This window comes from Miniopterus schreibersii (assembly GCF_964146895.1).
Source record: "Miniopterus schreibersii genome assembly, chromosome: 3".
Taxonomy (NCBI): domain Eukaryota; kingdom Metazoa; phylum Chordata; class Mammalia; order Chiroptera; family Miniopteridae; genus Miniopterus; species Miniopterus schreibersii.
Window position 1 is genome coordinate 38,363,882 of NC_138103.1, and position 20,676 is coordinate 38,384,557.

At 33.1% G+C, this 20,676-nt stretch overlaps 1 protein-coding gene across 3 annotated transcripts in view; it reads right to left on the reverse strand.

Annotated features, from left to right (window-relative positions):
• Window positions 1-20,676, reverse strand: part of DMXL1 (Dmx like 1) — a 124,568-nt gene that overhangs the window by 9,310 nt on the left and 94,582 nt on the right. For all 3 annotated transcript variants that reach the window (XM_081133425.1, XM_081133424.1, XM_081133426.1), the window contains 7 exons: window positions 16,146-16,232; window positions 13,432-13,553; window positions 12,937-13,078; window positions 8,747-8,807; window positions 5,575-5,702; window positions 2,028-2,120; window positions 361-452 (listed from right to left, as the gene is read on the reverse strand). In XM_081133425.1, the coding sequence (XP_080989551.1) occupies window positions 361-452; window positions 2,028-2,120; window positions 5,575-5,702; window positions 8,747-8,807; window positions 12,937-13,078; window positions 13,432-13,553; window positions 16,146-16,232 (725 nt within the window). The remainder of the gene's footprint in view (window positions 1-360; window positions 453-2,027; window positions 2,121-5,574; window positions 5,703-8,746; window positions 8,808-12,936; window positions 13,079-13,431; window positions 13,554-16,145; window positions 16,233-20,676) is intronic.

The following is a 20,676-nucleotide window of genomic DNA, read 5'->3' on the forward strand; positions in this document are numbered from 1 at the left end:
ATTTTTGAATTTTATTAAACTTATTGGAGTGACATTGCTTAATAAAATTATACAGGTTACAAGTGTACAATTCTATAATATATCATCTGTATACTGCATTGTGTATTCACCACCCAAAGTGAAGTCTCCTTTTATCACCATGTATTCGACTCCCTTTACCCTGTTTTACCTGGGTTTTGTTTTTAATGGCACCAGGATATCCTTAAATTTAAAATTAGAATGCTAAAAATGCCCAAAGAAACAATTTTTAAAATAAAAATATTTAAACATGATTATAGAAACATTCTTGAGGCATAAAGCAATTAAAAATAAAGCTCAGCTATACACATACACACTTTAATTTCAGTTAAAATCTCTTACCTATTGTCAGTTGAAAGACCAGCTGTGGCTATTAGAGAGGAGGAACTAATGAAGACAAAATCATTGGCTGTTTTGTTATGACACTGCCAAGTCTGTAATGGTTATAAACAACAAATGTTAATGTTATTAACAGTTTTATAACCAGGTAGGTGCATGAATCAAAAAGTGATCATATAATCTATGGCTTACACCCTTTGCATCTTTTTCCCCCTGAACTTTATAAAAGGTTCAGGGGTAATACAGAGAACTCTCATACACCCTTTACCCGTATTCACCCATTTTTAACATTTGCCACATTTGCTTTGCCTCTCCTTCTTTCATACACTTTTACACACACACACACACACACACACACACACACACACACACACACACACCCCTATTCCTGAACCATTTAAATAAGCTGCACATGTCATGACCCTTTACTGTGTCCTTTGCTTTTGTTCAACCAAAAGTTCAAAGGGAAACAAAAGGAGGTTAAACTCTAAATATTTCACTTGGAATGTTTCTAAAAATTTTTGTTTTGGAAGACAAAAACTAGAATATCAGATTCTTGGGAAAAATTATTTATTTTCAGAAATATTTAAACTATTAAATAATGTTTCATATATATGAAAACATTACTAATAAATCAACAAAATTTTAAAATTTAGTGTTTTTCAATATTATATCACATAATATCTTAAAATATTGAGAGGCTTAGTCAATTATAAAGGCTTCCAAGTTACGTTTGTTCAGATGTTTCTCTTCAATAAGAAATGACTTTTTAAATTATGTCAAAATCATTGAATGAAGATTTTCCCTCTGAGTCACTTCCCCATTCCCCCCTGATCACTATTGGAGTTGGGCTAGAGAATATGTCCTTAAAACAAACAAAATCTCCTTTAATCCTCCAAAGTCAATAATGTACATTTTAATCCAATTTATCTCTTTGAAAATAAAAAAATAAAGACAGTACCTTAGGGAACATAAACTTGTATATTTAAATCTGTTGGCTTAATAAAAATATGAGGAAAAATAAATATTCTTTCAAGGTACTTCATCAACACTCCCTTAGGTTAGTACTATACTCAAGCATTTAACCTTGGGTGAATTACCAGAATCTTAACCCGTATTCTTAATTTTTTCTCGATAGATATTGCTTAGTCCTATAAAGGGCTTTACTAAAGAATATGTTATATTTAAAATCAGTGCTTGTGAAGCTGTAGACAATTCATTAAGCCTGTGTGGTCCTGAATTGAGATATATCAATTTTTTTTTAAAAAGAGATGAGAAAGAAAATAATAGTGCCAGCTATAGAATACACTTTCTACTTTGTTTCTTCATGAGGGATAACTGCAGAAAAGCGGCCAGATGCACTGGGCTTCCGATCCTTCTTTTTAGGTATAATACCCACTGCAGCTTAGTGAGGCTGGAAAAGGGTTTGAGTAACTCACAGGTTGCATGGGACTCTGGAGGTACCATGTTGGTTATAAACAGGTTAACTTCGCAAGTTACTAGAGATTTTTTTTCACATAATACAAGGACAGAAGCTTATAGTAAACACTGAATACATAGAACTAGATAGATTTTATTTTTTGGCTTTAATATTTCTTGCCTCAAATATATATTCTTGGTGTTTAAAATAAAAATTCATAAAATTTTGAAGTTAGGAGTTCTTGGCTTACCAAGTATGGCTTAGGCATGCTTCCAGTGACTGGACAACATTTCCAGTTTGTTTGATACAAACTTAAATATCCATCAGCATCAACTATTCCAAACTTAGAGAGAAAAAAATTAAGTGTTTAATACAAATATAATAGCACATATTTACCCTTATCCTTACTGTGAATTGCATATTTTGACTCTTAAACATTTGATTAATAGATTGATTGACTTTTTACTTACCTATGCATCCAGAAAAACATTTAGCTACTGCTTAAAAAATTTCAACGCTATACTTAAACAATAAATACCAGATGCACATTTTATTATACTAACCAACAGAATAGTCTATATATTCTCTATAAGTACTCCAAAAACAGGATACTGTATTTATACATTAAGCTATGTGACAAAGTTTTAACATGTATAAGATAGAAAATTGTTCATTTGAAAAAGACAAAATGGGAACTTGCAGAAATATACAATAAGGAAAACATGTAAACAACACAGAGAGTACAATAAAACACAGATTATCACAGTAAAAGAATTCCACTATGAAAACTCAGAGCAATTTGACTGGGAAGATGTCAAATATTCCAGAAAGGGATTATATGATAGAGCTCTTAAAGGATGAGTGAGACTGCTAGAAATTTTTCTTTTGATTATAAAAAATAATACATATAAAAAGTATATAAAATAAAACAAATGTCTACTTTGGATTCTTGCCCTCTCCCATTTCCAGATCTAACAATTATTAACAATTTCATAGGTTCCCTCTGAGATTTGTTCTATGAATATTCAAACATTCCCACATAATTTTTTTTAAAATTAGGATCATAATAAATACAATTTCACAATTGTATTTACTGTAAAATTTATTGTAAAGCTCCATAATTACATTTTTGACTTATAACCATCTTTCCACATTGGTACATATTAATCAACCTCATTCTTGTGGTGTGTAGTGTTACTCTATATAGTTGTGTATTATAGCTTTTTAACTTTTCCTTACAGACATTTTCCAATTTTCACTACTATAAAAAGGGCTGCTTTGAACATTTTTGTACATATACCTTTGAATACTTATGTAGGATAGATATCTAGAAATGGGAAAGCTGTGTCATCTAAAACTGGTAAGTGAAGACAAAATTAAATCCTAAGAGGTAATATCAGTTTACACACCCAGTTTTCTTACACATTAGTTAACATTGCATATTACTAAAATTTTAAATATTTGTCAATTTACAGAAAAATGGCTCATTTTAGTGTGCATTCTTTCAATTATTAGTAAGGGTTACTGGCCATGCATATTTTAATAAGTTGATATTAATAAATTGATATTTAATAAATTGTACATATCCTTTGTCTACCTATTAAGCTGTGTCTAAAAAATTTGATTAGAACGACCAGTGTTGCTCAGTGGTTGAGTGTGGATCCATGAACCAAGAGGTCCCAGGTTCAATTTCTGGTCAGGGCACATGCTCAGGTTGCAAGCTCGATCCTAAGCAGGGGGCATGCAGAAGGCAGCCGATCTATGTTTCTCTCTCATCAATATTTCTCTCTCTCTCTCCCTTCTTCTCTCTTTAAAACCAATAAAAACATATTAAAAAAATTGATTCATAGGGCTAATATTAGGAATATTAACCAACTGCTTACTATATTTGTTATAGATATTTTTCTAGGGGCTATCCTTTTTGTTATTTCTCATGTTTTTTTTGGAGTAGATCTAGGTATGTTTTTCAGAAAGGATATATGGAATGTGCTAAGTCTCTGAATACTTAAAAATGTGTTTATTTTGCCATCAAATATGAATAATAGTTTAGATAGACATCAAACTCATAGTTCTCATTACTTGTCCATCAGAATTCTGTGAATATTGTTCTACTGTCTATTTGCAACCTATTTTGGAGGGGGCCAATGTCACAATTTTGGAGGGGGTGGTAAAGAGGTTCTAAGTAACCACTGTTACCTCTATTCCTTCCTAAAATAAAAGCTCTCTTTATCCTTGAATTAAAAATAAAACAGAAATGAAATAATCAGGATATATCTAGGCATGTTTTGTTTCACAATACTTCTAGTACTTGGTAGGCCCTTCCTTTTTTAAAAGTCTAGTTTTTCTTTGCTTTGGGGAAATCTTTATTTTATTCTTTGAATATAATGTTTCTCTTTCATCATTTTTTTGTCATATTCTGAAATATCTTTTAAGTGTCTTTTATAAATTTTCCTGAACCTAGTCCTTTCATTTCTTGGGTTATTTTTTATCATGGGATAATTTCCTAATTGTACTTCTCAATCACGAACTTGATTTTCAGCTATTTACATTCAGCTGTTCTTCAGCCCTTATAATGAGTAGTTGTCCCACAAACCCAATTTGGGGGAATTACATGGTTTTAATTTTCAATAATTCTTTTTTTCCTTCTACTGATTTTGTTTCATAGCAGCTTGTTCTTGTTTTAGAATGTAGTATCTTTCTGGATCTGAGAAATTGTTCCTCATAGGTCATTTATTTTGCTTAATGCCCCCTTTTAGGCCCTTAGTTTTTTTGCAATGTTCAATGACTTCTGGCAGCCCGTTTCTATTCATAATTGACAAACTAATGAGCATTACTGTGATATGGTTCCATTTACACCAGTAGGCTTCCCTACTAAGGAAGATAACATACTTAGGTACTGATATTTGGCACTATCATGGCTAAAGTGAATAAACAATAAGTTGACTGCCTGTCAAAGATACTTGGGCAGGTAATGAAGAATAATTTGTTGTGTCTTAAAATGTCTTATATGGAAGATTATAATGAGTGTTAAATCTGGAAAATAATTCAGATTGTAGAAGGTCTTGAAGGCTATGCTGAAGAATTTGGGTTTCTAGACACAATGTGGAGCCTTGAAGAGTTTTTGAAAAGAACAATAATATAGTTTTTTAAAAGAACAGTAATATTTTAGGCTTGCCAGCTCTAAGGGTCTTTGTTATCTTGAACTCTGCCATTATAGTGGAAAAGTAATCATAGAAAACAAATAATGAATGGAGTAGCTGTGTCCCAGTAAAACTTTATTTACAAAACAGGTAGCTAGGTTATAGTTTGTAGATTCCCTGTTTTGGAGCAGTGATTCTCAAAACTTTAATGTGTGTACATATCATCAGAGTATCTAATTAAAATGCAGACAGTGATTCAGTAGGTCTGAAGTAGAGTCAATAATCTCCATTTCTAATAATCTCCATTTCTAAGAAGTTCCAATATGTTGTTTGCTACCTGGTACTTGACCATATGAGGTTTCAGAGGATAAACAAAGTATTTAATAAAAAAATGTGTCATAGAAAGTGGTCCTATCATCATTTGGTCCTTAAGCATCATTTAAGTTAATTTTAACAGACATCTATAAAATGTCTTTCCAGGAAGAACCAAACAAATGTAAGCGTTCTTGGAGAGAATTTTTAGAAAAAAATTTCATGTAGATTAATGTTTTACTATTATAGCTCACTGAGCTGTATTTTTCAGAAACCCACACTAGTAATATTTATACACCTCCAACATAATCCAGCCATTTTCCCATTTGCATTTTTATATACTACCTTATTTCCCTGGTAGTTGAATCTCATTCTTGTAACTCTTGAATTGCCGCCAGATCGAAAGCAGGTTATCTGCTGGGAATGGCCCCATTCAAACATTCTGACACTTCCATCTTGAGCTCCTATTAGATCTGCATTATAAGTGGGCAAGAATTGTAAATTTATTTCATGAATCATTGGAAAATTTATTTTTTAATCCAATGTAAAAATCTTTATGGAAGAAACACCTAAGAAATGAATCATAGTCAATTTACATGAATTTACCTTTGTACGAAATTGCACTTGAATACTCTTCATCTTAAAAACAGTTATATGACATACTTTTATTTAACTGAGAACATATTCTCACACAAAACAACAGAAGCAATTAAAGCAGACATCTATAAATTTTATTTCTTTTTGAAATGATCTCAATGATGCTTTAATAGCCTTTAATAAACAGCTTTTAATGATAACTACTTAAATTCTTGGGATTACTAATGAGCCAATTCTTATCAGTAATACTATTAATGTTTAAATGAAAAAAGATTGTAGAAGGCTTTGAATGTTATGATAAAAAAACATTTCTAGTAGTTATTCTGATTGACTCAGTATCCCAAAATACGTTATTTGTTTCATTGAGAAATATGAACAAGCAAAATAATTACTAATTCTTCACTTCACCATTTACTAATTGTGTGATACTAGAAAACTTATTTTAATCTCCCTGAGCCTATTTCGTTACCATAAAAGGAGAATGATGATACATATAGGTCTCAATTCATGTTAGGTATAATTATTAGTATTAATCAGGTATAGAGGTCATGAGAAATTTTATTACTGTATGTTAAGATCTAGCACATTGCTAGTCATATGTTAGTCAAGATTCCTTAATCCTTACCAAGTATTTAAAGTAAGTGACTTTAATTGTTTTGTAATGTTTTAACACTAGGCTGGGGTGGAAGGGGGGTAGAATTCTTGAGACTGGGATGTTGGCTCTTTTCCCTCTACCCGAACAGTCTTGCTCAGCTTATACAAAAAAACAAATAGGGCTAGCTGCATTTAAAAACAACACAAATTTTTCTAATATTATTTCTGGTTTCATTTACTTGAGAAAAATACTTAATTATTAGTATCTGACATATAAAATGAAATAGTCTCTTAAAGCCTTTGTAAGCTAACCAAGTTGTATGAGCAAATATTCCTCATTAGCAACTGAAGAGTATTATATCAAAGCTGTAAGGAATGGGTTAACCACAATGGTAAAAGTCTTAATAAGTTCACAGTTTTAAAAAGGAAGTCATTTTAAAACTCCCATTTCTATTTTAATCCAACCCATTAGTCTAACTTCTAAAAATTTCTGTAGCATAGAAGTAAAAAAATATTGCTTTCTACTGATTAAGATTTTTTAAAGATCTACTCCAAAGGAAGAAACTATTATGAGATATCTGAAATTAAGAGTAAAATTTTCAAAAATCCTGTCTCATAACATTTTCACTACACAAAAAGTGTTTAGTGTTGAATTAAATTACTATCTGTGGCACCTGTTTATGATATGATAAGATATACTGAAAAAAATTCAGCTATTAATTGGCTTTTAATTTTTCACATCACTTATCTGCCAGTTATGATACTTCCTTGAAGAGAGAAAGTTCTTATCCTAAGACAGAAGTGATCTGATGTTACCTAATGACTCTGAAAATAAGTCCATTAACTGCCTTTGAAACTAGGGATCTCTTTATTTATATGTATGGGATTGAGGTAGAGAATATTTCCTATAAACTAGTCACCTGTCAGGACACATGCTATGGAGAGGAGAAGAAATGAAATCCTTTCAATATTTCAGGACATTTCCAAACCCTACTGTATAGAATCAAGATAGATTTTTAAGCAATGCCTAATGTTTCTTGCTGTGAGGGTAATATTATTTAGACTTTGTATATAAAACACATTTGACTCCTTGCTCTCTATGCTTCGTGACTGACTTTTAGTTTTCACTTCACATTAGATAGAAAAGATACTTCTAAGTGTTGAATAAATTAAGGGTAGTAAAAACAGATTAATTTTTTATATTATTTTATTCCTCTAGTATAAGTAACAGAAATTAGTCTCTTCATTTTAAATATATGGTTCTCTTGAATCCTTTTATTGGACACTGATGTACAATTTTAATAATAGATGCTTACAATAATTAAGTTGAAAAGAACTGGTTTTGTCCATTGTATTTTATCAGAGTATCTCTCAAAAAAAGGTGAAAAATTTTTATAGATTATTAAATTGAAGGGGCATGAATACCTCTTAATGAACATGTTCTATTTTTGTTACTGTGTGGTAGAAGAACTTAAAAATTATATTTAAAAAAATTTGGATGCCCGGCCGGGAGTGGCTCAGCAGTTGATCCAGGAGATTGGGGTTTGATTCCCGGTCAGGGCACATGCCCGGGTTGTGGGCTTGATCAATGACTCTCATCATTGATGTTTCTCTCTCTCTCTCTCTCTCTCTCTCTCTCTCTCTCTCTGAAATCAATAAAGATATATATATTTAAAAAAAAAAATTTGGAATACTCACATGCGAATATGAATATTGATTTTAACCCACTAGTTAATTTTAAAACTGTCTCTATTATTTTTTTCTCTGCTTCAATACTTCCAATAAATTCCCCATTAATAAAGTTCCTCGTCAAAGAAAAACTTTTGAGATTAATAGAAAGATTAACGCAAAATATATATATCCTACCTTAGAAGACTATTATAACAACCACTTCCTATGCCTATGTCTGATAAAAGACAAGTTGATGAAATAGTAATAAAATACAAACTGATTGTGATGAGGCAATAAATGACCAAGATATGGTTTTGGTTTATGTAAGAAAAGATGGAAGTGATCCTACTGCTAAAACGATAATTATCAACTACAACTTAACATTGTATAGAGAGCCCAGAAATGTTAAAAAATAAAGTGTGCTAACTTAAAAATATATAGTAAAAATGCTAAAAATTTACTACATTAAGTTAGGCTTCTCTATTAATTAAAAAAATTTCTGTTTTTATCCCATTTTGAATGAAGGTCTTATTTGCTAGCAAACATTATCTACAAAACATTATCTATAAAAAAAGGAAAATAAATGTTGACTATCTTTTGATTTAAACTAAAAGCTTCCTTTAAATTCCTTAGAATAATGACTATTATCACTTACAGTAAGGAAGAGTGGGGTGAGAAGTCATTCTTCTGACATTATTAATGGCTTTCTTAATCATCTGTTAACAAAGAAAAATTGTTAACAAAGAAAAAAGTTATAGTAGTATTAAAAATTTTACTTGTGACAGGACATTCAAATAAAATTTATTTATTTATTTATATGTGATTCCATAATTGCCATGATGAGTGGTAAAAACACTAAATATGGTAACAGAAATTAAGTTTAAAGCTTAGCTCTCTTACATTTCAGTGTACATACATTTTCTGCATCATTGACTAGGCTCTAGGAACAAATTCACCTTGAGTATTTAGTCTTACCTCCTTTCTTGCCAATTCTTTTCTGATCCCATTAAATTTATTGGAATAATCCTGAATAGTATAAGGTTAAAAAGACAGGCAGAAGCATGTGAAAAAAAAAAAAAAAAGAGGTAAACAGAAAATTGTATAAATTTTTAATTGAGTTTGGATCTGTTTATTAACCCATTTGTAAATCATGTTTTGAATGATTTACAAAGCCTGTCAAATAAAAGTAAAATATACATGTAAAATTAAAAAGATAATTTTAATTTATAGAATATTTCCTATATTACACAGCACCATAACTACAGTTACATATTACCCTAAGTTTATACCAATGGTATAATGTAGCTTTTTTGTTGTTTTGAATTTTAAAATGTTCAATTAGCCTAAAGTAGTGAGGGAAGTGGGTATCTGATAGGAAGGGAAGAGATTATCCAGCAGAACTGGAAAGGGATAGAAATATGAAAAGGTATATAAAGATACAGATAATATTCCAATAAGGCAGAAGTTGGTTATAACAAATGTTCTTTTTTGTTAGTGTTCATAATTCAATATAATAATGGGAGGATTAAGAAAATATTTTCTCAATTCTCCACAAAAAAGGAAAACCTGATGAATGTTAAAATTTTGTTTAGTAAACGTCATGTTTATATCTCATGTTCCTCTTAAAGGAATGCCTAAAGATTTCTGTTCTTTCTTTTATCTTTTTTTGTACCTAAATGATATTTTCTGACTGAAGTATCAAAGGAAAACGATAAGTAAAAAAAATACACAAACACAACTTTAAATAAGTTTTGAAAGCATATGTAAAACATTGTAAGGGAAAAAAGTCATTATTTTAGAAGATCCATATAAAAAAAGAGTATTACATATAGGTATCTTTTTCTTGAGGATGGAGTGGGACAATCCAAATATGGGTACTTATGGTTACAAATCACAATGCCCCCAACTAAAAATATGTCCTTCTTTAGAGAGGAAGAAAATTCAGTCCTACGAGAAATGACAATGGTAAATTCTATATTACAATGTTCTGGAGTATATTTTCAGAGCACCTACTATATGTTGTACACCATTTCAGTTACAGCTCATCAGTGTATAAGGCAGGCATAAAGTAACCTCTCTAAGAGCTTACATTCCAGAGGGTATAAAGATATCCAAATAATAGATAATTTCAAAACTGATAAAGGCAACAAAGATGATAAAATGAAATAATATGACATAGGGCAACTGGGGGTAGAGTAGGGAGGGGCAGATGCCTTCACTAGGTAAGCAAGGAAAATCTATGGGAATCTGAGTTGAGATCTGAAAGTTTAAACAGAAAAAGAGCATTTTAAGCAGAATGCAAGGCACAGGCTCTGACATGGCAATGAACTTGATGTGTTCCAATGACAGAAAGAAGGCCACTGTAACTAGAGCAAAGAGAATCAGGTGTGGAATGAAGGGAGAGGAGGCTGCCAGAAGCCGGCAGGGGTTAAATCACATAGGGCCTTAGAGGCCATGTTAATAAGGATTTGTTTTTCTCAAGTTGAACTGGGAAATCTGAAAGCGTTAAGCAGGGGAGTGACAACCTGAGTGATGCTTTAGAAAACAGCAACTCTAGTTGCTGTGTACAGAACAAAGGGAGCAAGTGTGGAAGCAGAGAGATCAGCAAAGAAACCTGTTACAGAAAGAACTGAATTGTATATTCTCTGAAACTGGAGTTGGAAAAAGTGCCTATCATTTCTTTTCATATATTTTGTATATTATCTTTACATTCCCCTATAAAAGATGATAATATCAGTAGGTGTGTTTTTTTTAATATGTCTTTATTGATTTCAGAGAGAGGAAGAGAGACAGAGAGATATAAAAACATCAATGATGAATCATTGATCAGCTGCCTCCTGCATGCCCCCTACTGGGGATTGAGCCCGAAACCCAGGCATGTGCCCTGACTGGGAACTGAACCTCAATCTCCTGGACCATAGGATGATGCTCAACAGCTGAGCCACGCTGGCTGAGCTATCAGTAGGTTTTATAAATGAATTTTAATATATCTGTCAACTGGAAAAAAATAACTGTTAATGACCAAGTTATTCATTTGAATATTACTAGAATGCTTTTCAAATTCTTCAATTTAATTTTAAAATGCTCCTACCTGAAATCAATGAGCTAAGGGGAATGGAGGGCTCTGATATAAGTTCTACCACAAATTTGAGATAGTGAGCCCTGGCCAGTGTTACGCTCAGTGGTTAGAGCATCGGCCCATGCACTGAAGGGTCATGGGTTCGATTCCTGGTCAAGGACACATACTTGGGTTGCAGGTTCAATTCCCAGCCACAGTCAGGGCACCTGTGGGAGGCAACCAATCAATATGTCTCTTTCATATTAATGTCTCTTTCCCTCTCTCTCTCTCTCCTCCTCCTTCCCTCCCACTCTAAAATATCCTCAGGTGAGGATTACAAAACAAAAAAACAAAATTTGAGATAGTGACCTGAATTAAATCACTTGACCTTTGTGGATCTAAAGCTTCAGCTGAAGAATGATACATAGGAGTAATTGTAACAGCTATAACAGATATCTCAAAGAATGGTAAGATATGAGCAATAAAGGATCTGCATTAAATATAAAATATTATCAGATACTATTAAAGATTATTGAGCCTTTATTTAAATAATTACCCTTACTAATTAGTGAAAAAAAATTTTTTTTTGACCAAAGAATTCTACAGGACATAGGAAACGGAAAGAAAACTGTGCCACCTAGAAAGTCACTGAGGAACTAAGGGGCTCAGTTTCTTTAATTCTGTGTATTAATTCCTATATCCTAATTATCAATAAAGGAATCTCATGGAGGTTTCAACATGGATCACATCTTTGGCAATCAGGGCTCAAGCAGATCTTCCATTACTATAGAAAAGTTGTTTCAGTTCATCGGCATTTTATACTTTGCTTAAATTTAAAACAATTACATTGTTTTCATTTGTTCAACAAAAGAATAATATATTTGTCTCAGCATTAAAAGAAAGCCATACTTAATATGGGTATAGTTGTTAGTCTGATACCTATTAAAAGATATTGTCTAGAATAGGGGTTAGCAAACCTTTTTTTCTAAAGGACCAGATAATATTTTGGGCTTTATGGGCATATGGTCTCTGTCTCATATACTCAATTCTATCATTGTAGCATAAAAGCATTCATAGGCAAAATATGAACAAATGACTATGGCTACATTCTAATAAAACTTTATTTATAGACACTGAAATTTGAATTTCATATAATTTTTATGTGTCATGAAATAATATTTTTCTTTTGGCTTTTTTCAACCATTGAAAAATGTAAACGCCATTTTTAGTATGTTGTCTATACAAAAACAGGTGGTGGGTAAAATTTAATCCATAGGCTGAAGCTTACTGATTTGGTCCAATAAGTTTTAAGTAATTATTACTTAAAATACAGTTCTTTGGCCCTGGCCAGTGTGGCTCAGTTGGTTGGGTGTCTTCCTGTGCACCAAAAGGTCGCCAGTTGGATTCCCAGTCAGGGCACATGCCCAGGTTTTGGCCTGATCCCCAGTAGGGGGAGTGCAGAAGGCAGCTGATCAATGTTTCACTTTCACATCAATGTTTCTCTCTTTTTCTCCCTCCCTCTTCCTTCCTGTCCCTCTAAAATCAATAAAAATATATTTAAAAACAAATACAGCTCTTTGTATTTTAAATTATTTATTTAAAGTATTTTCTTCTCTTTTAAAAATGAAAACATATACTATTCTTCATAACCAAAATTTACAATTTGCAGCAAGTTATGACTTACGAAAAAGTTAACAATTTTTAGATCACATTGGTTAAATGATCTATCTATTAAGTTAGAGAAAAAAATAGAGTATATACATACAAATATTTTTAACTTAACATACCACGGATGCTCCTCTGCCAGTCTGTGTACTACCAAGCCAAGGCATGTTGATTGGAGTACCAGGATTGCTATGTGTATATGGGGTTGAACCTTGCACAGCTGTTAAATCATCACGAGCATGTATAACCAGGAAATCTTCTGACCTGTAGAGGAATGTCAACCAGAATGAAAGCAACCCATTTTTTTCTTCTATTATAACTGAAAGCTCTAACACAAGACTTTATGTATCCCTTTAAAATAAATTGTCCCCAACTCTTAACTTTTAACTCACAGACAATAACTTCCTAGTGAATGACTTCAAATCCCTTTACTTATTCTCTTTTAACCCTCAATTACCTTCTTTAAAGCTCCTAACACACAGTCTTTACTCTTTAGTATCTGAGCTTCCACTTATAATCTCGCAATATTCCATTAACAAATCTTTTGAAAGTTATAGTTCCGTGGAATCATCATTCAAATTGCAATGTTACTGAATAAAAACAATGTATAAGGGTACCCTTTGGCCTCCATTTCTATATCATCTTCTACCCAAGTATAGATCTGTGTAGCCAGAATTCCAGAAACATCCAGTTCTTGAACATCATGACTTGAAGCAATTGCTATGCAGTTTCTATTTGCCTGAAAAATAAATCATATGGTAATTTTTCAATAATAAAATACAACATGAAATACTTTTGAACATGAAAACAACAAAATGGCCTCGAGAAATGATAACTTTAAAGTACAGAATATATAGCATTCTCACAAGTGACTATTTTAAATTAATTTTAATAATTAAATTTTGAGTGTAATAATCATCAGCTAGAGCCTTGAGATATGTTTATGTTCTAAGAATTCAAGAGCATCCAACAGAAAGCCAGCTTTAATTGATAATGGATGTTTTCTACTTTATTTCTAAACTGTCTCCCTAGTTTACTAGAATGGTACAATCTCCCTAAGGTTTACATAGTCTAGAAATTGGTAGGGAGATGTTGAAGAAGATAGGGGCCCTGGAAGGTAGAGAAAGATGAGGGAGATAAAGAACACCAAAGCAAAGAAAGAGTAGTGAATTATTCAAATAAAATAATACCACTTTTACCTAAAGCCTTTCAATCTCAGGAAAGAAAAACAGAATCTGGGAAAGGATCGTAAAGAAAAAGTGTAGAGGTAGAGAAAAGGTGGGGGAAGTATGCCAAAGACCATAAATGAAAAATTGGTCAGATTAAATGATATAAAATTTTAAACACCTATGAGTTAAAAATGTATACCTCTAAAGCAGAAAATGGAAAGATATTGACAGCAAAGAAAAAAGAGGATTAATATTTCCATCATTATGGAAAATGCTAATACAAACCAATTAGGAGAAAACTGAGACCCCAGAGATAAGTGGAAAAAGGATGCAGCTAGATGGCTGGGAGAGAATTCTCCCTGGGTCTCTTGTGCACATCTTGTGAATGAGTCACAGGCTGCCCTTTGCTCCACAGTATTATCTCTAGGATGTCTATATAGCTATAATCTCTCCCATCAAATCAAAGGGCAGGTATGCTCACTATCATTAGAAGAGATCTGGGGTTCCCTAAACTCAGTGTTCCTCTCCTGTAATGCAAACCACCTTGTGTGCAGATATCATCTGGCCTTCATCCTGCTGCTTTGCAATTACAGCTCAGGAACCAGTGTAAAAATAGTGGTACTTGGCTACTGCTTTTGCTGCTAGAAATAAACTGTCCTTTGTCTCTGGTCCAGGGGTCTTGTGTTTTTTAACAGCATCCATTAAATTGTGAAAGCTAACTTTTAACTTAAATGCAGGGGAATGTCTCAGATCCTTCACAGTTTCTGAAACAGTTCACAACTAAACAAATGGGAAAAGTTCAATCTCATTGGCACTTTTATTTTATTTTTTTAATTGATTTTAGAAAGAGAGAAACATCAATGTATGAGAGAAATATTGATTGGCTGCCTTCTGTACCCACCCTGACCAGGGATCGAACCCACAACCTGAGTATGTGCCCTGACCAGGAATCAAACTTGTCACCTTTCGGTGTACGAGATGATGCTCCAACCAACCAAGCCACACTGGCCAGGGCTCAGTGGCATTTAAAATAATGCAACGTAAAGCAAAGGTATTATTTCTCAGCTACAAATTTAACAAATCTGGAGAAATAAAAATTAAACAGGTACACTCTTACACAGTAAATGGCAGACTTTGTATATATGAATGACTGTTCATTACTAGTTGGCTGGGTATCGAACCTGCAACCCAAGTACGTGCCCTTGACAGGCGATCAAACCCATGACCCTTTGGTCCACTGATCCACACTCAGACCACTGAGCCAAGCCAGGCAGGGCAAAACCTGCCTGTCTTGATAGAACCAGTCATTGTTCAGGGGAAGCCGTCTGAGAGGGAAATGAAACAAAGGAGACAGGAAAAGATGAGGAAAGAATGATAAAGGAACTATCCAAGAGAAATCAAAGGAGAGACACAGCACAGAAAGAGGAGAACATGTTGGTGAAATGATTGCTGAATGGATGACACAGGATATACATCTAAACAGTATTTAAAACTTGTTTTTAAATTAGAAATACATAAAGAGAATATATGTATATATACTTCGAGTTCATGAAAATAAAAGGAAACAAGAGTATCTAGAAGTCAGTATAAACTCTACAGTAAAGTAATTAGGAAAGGAAGACGGGGAAAATGATTAAGACAAATTTCAACCTTGGACAAATGGACATAAAGCTACCTCTTCTGTGAGTACCTCTAAGGAAGATGCTGAGTAGAAGGCTAAGGAATACAAAGAAAACACTCTAGTTGGGCAACTATTACAGCTATAAATCAAAAGGGGAGAATTTGTATAAGTTACATAAGCTTAAATCTGATATAATATCAAGACCCACATTCAACATATTCATATAAGGAAAGCAGAAAATGTTTTATTTGGATTAACCCTTATAATGTGTTGTATAAATTCTAAAGGCTATCACATATATTACTTGATACTTCTCTCTGTGTAGTAATAAAACATTATTTTATCTGCTCTATATTTTTAAAAAATTATCAAACAATATAATCATTTTATAAAATACAAAATTTGTTCAGATTGCAATTTTAGGAGCAGGAAGTAGCTCTGGGAAAAAGAAATACTGATATTGAATAAATAGACAGCAAGAAACATTCTCCAGCTCTGAGTACTTAATACTTGAAGAACAGAAAAAAGTCTGTGTACTTACTTTATTAACAGCAAAGGCAGTAATGATATCAGATTCCTTATGAATAATTCTTGCTTTACCCCCAGGATATCCCAAATCTGCTTCTATCTAAATGGAGAAAAAGAAAATATAAAAATACAGTGATTTTAGTACTAGAACAACATATGCAAATATGTCATTTAATATTTGCATAAATTATTTTCAGAAACTCTTTGGATATTTCAAACCCAAAGGTACTATTTTACATGCTCATTGTCCCTAAAACAAAATTTGACAAGGGGAATTTAAATTTTTTCAAACTTGCTTTTTCACATATAGTAAGTAGTTGATATAACACAACTTCATTAATTGCATATGTTCCCAAGCTGTAATGAATTAACTTTAAAGGACCAAGACATTTTAATTACTAAAGTAAGTTTACCACATTTCTTCTTATTATAATCCTTTGATAATATTTATAAATATTAAAAAGTCAAATGGTAAATAGTTTAGGTTTTGTGGACCATAAAGTGTCACTGTGGCATAGTCTTCTTTCTTTTAAAAAAAAAAAATAACAAATTTTTTTATTGTTTTTGTTTTTTGTGAGAGAGGAAAGGATAGTGGGGGGGAGGGGGGGACATCTATCGGCTGCCTCCTGCACACCCCTTACTGGAGATTGAGCCTGAAACTTGAGCATGTGCCCTGCCCGGAAATGGAACTAGCAACCCTTTGGTGCATGGGAGAATGCTCAACCAACTGAGCAACAGCGGCCAGGGTGTGCATGTGCTTCTTTTTTAAATCAACCTTTGTAACAATGTAAAGATCATTCTTAGCTCATAGTCTAGACAAGATCCAGTTGGATATGGCCTGCTGAATATAGTTTAATGACTCCTGGCCTAAAATAACATTTAATTTATAGAAGAAAAACCTGAAACCCTGAAAGGCACAGTAACTTGCCCAAGTCAGTTATCATTTTAGTAGCCGAGTAAACCATAATTCAATGTACTTTAGATGAGAGGAATATATTTGACCTTATGCCTACCCCAGAGATATATACAACAGCTTTGAACTCAGAGAGTACTGTATAAAATCAACATTAACTACAATATTTATATAAATATTCTACTACCTCTGGGTAAAAAGAGGAGGAAATTATTAAGAGTAGGGAATGTTGCTTAACGCGGGATAATTTCATTTTATTTTAACCTCACTAACCTTCAATCTTTAAAATGAATTACTATAAAATGTTTCACAACTTACTGTGAAGCACAGAAGTTATTCATTTGAAATTAGAATACAACAAATTTACTTCCTGCAAAATATAGATAAAATGTCACCAATGCCCATCCATTGTTTGACCACAGAACTTAGTAGGGTTAGTAGTATTTTTTTTAAATGGCAACTGAGATGACCATATAATTGCAAAGTTGAAAGAGAATTATAAATAACCAAACCAAAATAGCCCGATGCAAACAACTCATGTCACTGAATGTAAAGATGTCAAATATATTCTAATCTAAAATGCAATTTGATTACAAACATAAAGGAATTTCAGTGTTCACTAAAAATTTTGGTTTATTTGAGGGCTAACTTCTTTTCTAAGGAAAGACTTAGCTCTACTATAAGGGGACCATCAACCAACAAGAATGTAAAGAATAAGACTCTCTAGTTTGATGACAAAATTTCAACTTAGCCACCTTTCTGCCTATCTAAAAGCATAGTGTCCACTACTGGGTTTTGAAGACATTAAAAATAAAGAAAATTATATTTCCATGATATAGAGGATATACTATTTGCTAATAATAGGTGGGTGGGTGGGGTGGACATAACAGTTTCACCTGCAGAACTTCTTCAAACTTTACTTACAAGGATGAAAGGTCTTGCAGGCATGAAATTCAAAAAAAGCTTCTTCAATGTGAGAATACATTCCTGTCTTATTATCTAAATTTACTAAAACATTGTTTCTTAATAGTCTGGACCCAAGATGACCTGAATGAGAGTCAACTGGTGTATGTGTGGGGTGGGGGGTGGCGTAAGATTGATGTTTAGCATCTCCAGAGCTTATGCACATTTAATTTTGAGAACACTTATGTTAGGAGATGAGACTGGAGAAGTAGACAGGGTTCAGTTTGGACAGGGCCTTAGAATCCATAATGAAGAGTTCAGATTTTATTTTAAGACTAGAAAGCCATTGGAGGGGGCTTTAGTCATTCTGGGTGTTGTGAGACAAAACATAAAGTGTGTGTGAATGGCTCCCAGGGAACCACTTATGAGCCTGCTACAGCAACTGAAGTAAGAGGTAATGGTGGATTTTGATTAGAGTAGTAGGAATGGTGGTATGAGAAGTAGTTGGAATTAGGATGAATTTTGTTAATGGACGGAGAATGCAGTATGAGTAACAGTGATGAAGCAAGGATAACTCTTTTCACACCTGGTAACCAGGTGGGTAAAGGTACCATTTACTGAGACAAAAGTGAAGGAAAGAGTGGGTTTGGGTTGGGATTAGAGGAAGATAGAAATCCTGTTTTGACATTCAGGGAGAGGTAATTATTCGATTACATATGCAAGTCTGGAGTTCAGGAAATAAATGGTGCTACTGAGATCTAAGAATTATCAGACTATGGATGATATTTAAGCTATGAGATAACCCAAAGAGAAAGAAAGGACAGGGAACAGAGGAGGTTAAAAAAATAAGTCCAGGGGTGCCCAACATTTCAAGGATGGGGAAAAAACACAGGCCAATTCAGGAGTGGGAAGTAGCTTTGGGAAAGGGAAATACTGATACTGAATAAACTGACAGAACAGGAAACATTCTCCAACTATGAATACGTAATCAAAGATGGTGTTACAGAAACCAAGTGAGGCAAGACTTTCAAAAATTGGTGGCTGGGGTCAACAGAATCAAAGAATACTGAAAAGTTGAATTAGAAAAAGACAGACAATTGGCTACCAAATTTAGCATACTGGAAGTCAATGGTGACTTTGACAAGGACAATCTCAGTGCAGGAAGCAGGAGATAATAACAAGATTAGAGACATAAAATCTGGTGAACAGAGGGAAGTCTAGTGAGGAAGATTCAAAGAGGCATTCAAATGAGTTGATAATGTTTTATTTCTTAAGCTGGGTGTTTCCTACATGGTGTTTGCAACACTACTCTTTAAAAAAGTCTTCTTGTATGAGTTTATAGGCAACTCTATAAATAATTTTATTACCTAGGGGAATAGGAAAATGGGATGGCATATAGATTCAAATGTAGGTTTTTTGGTTTTCATTTGAAAGTAAGACAATAAAATATATTTGCTTATGTTGAGGAGAATAATCTAAGAGAGAGTTAAACATTTATTATTGAACAGAGAGAATCAGTGTACAAATGGAAGATTTTGGCCTTGGATAAAACAGTTCATCTCAAGAGAGGGCAGAACAAAATATCTAACAATATGTAAAAAAGAACACCCAATGACCAAAAATGGGGCTTACCCTGGGAATGCAAGGTTGGCTTAAAAAAAAAAAATCCGTCAACCTACTTAGCCATATTAACAGATTAAAAAAAAAAAAAAAAAGGAAATTACATAATCATCTCAACACAGTTATGTACCACATCAGGATGTTTGGTCAAGGCCAGAAAGCATGTACAACGTGATCCCTTATGATTACAATGGAGCTGAAAAATTCCAATTACCTAGTGACTTTGCAGCCCTTGTAACACTGCAATGTAATGCATTACACAAATATCAGTGCATTGCAATTGCCTACAGTATTCAGTACAGTAACATGCTACACAGGTTTGTAGCCTAGGAGCTATAGGGGAACAGAACTTGCCACTCTAAAATATGTCTCTCTGGCACAAAAATTATTTTAGGCTGTTTAATTTTAAGAAACAACAGACTTGGGAGAAGCTCTGAAAACAAGTAGAAGTTATCCTTTGTAAAAGACATTTACATTTGTAAGGGACATTTCCATTAGCAGGATTTCTCCCTAGCTATACCAGAAAAAGGATACTGACCTTGTCTCTAGAAACTCTTATCAATGCAGAAGAGAAAGACTTAAATCTGCATAACATCCTAATTCTTGTTTACTGTGTGCTTTTTCCTGGTAATCTCCCATAACTAAATCACCCCAAACCCAACATCTTTTGTCTTCAGCTGAATAATATTTAAGGTGGTGGCTTCAGCCATTTTAGCAAGTTACTCAGTTTTCCAGGATTTCTCCCATGTATACATGTTATTAAACTCCCCCCCCCTTGTTAATCTGTCTTATATTACAGGGATATCTCAGCCAAGACGCCAGAAGGATAGAGGGACAGTTATTTTTCCTCCTCTACAGAGCAATAGGCTATATTATGTAGCTTAGGTTTGTAGTCAACTATATTTTTTAGGTTTAAGTACACTATGATGTTCACACAACAACAAAATTACATAACAAAGCATTTCTCTGAATGTATCTCCTTGTTAAACAGTGCATGACTGTAGTAGCAAAAAAAGTATCTGACAAAACCCAACATACTTTCCTGATTAAAAACTCTCAATGAGTTAGGAATAGAAGGAAACTTCCTCAACCTTATAAAGGGCATCTA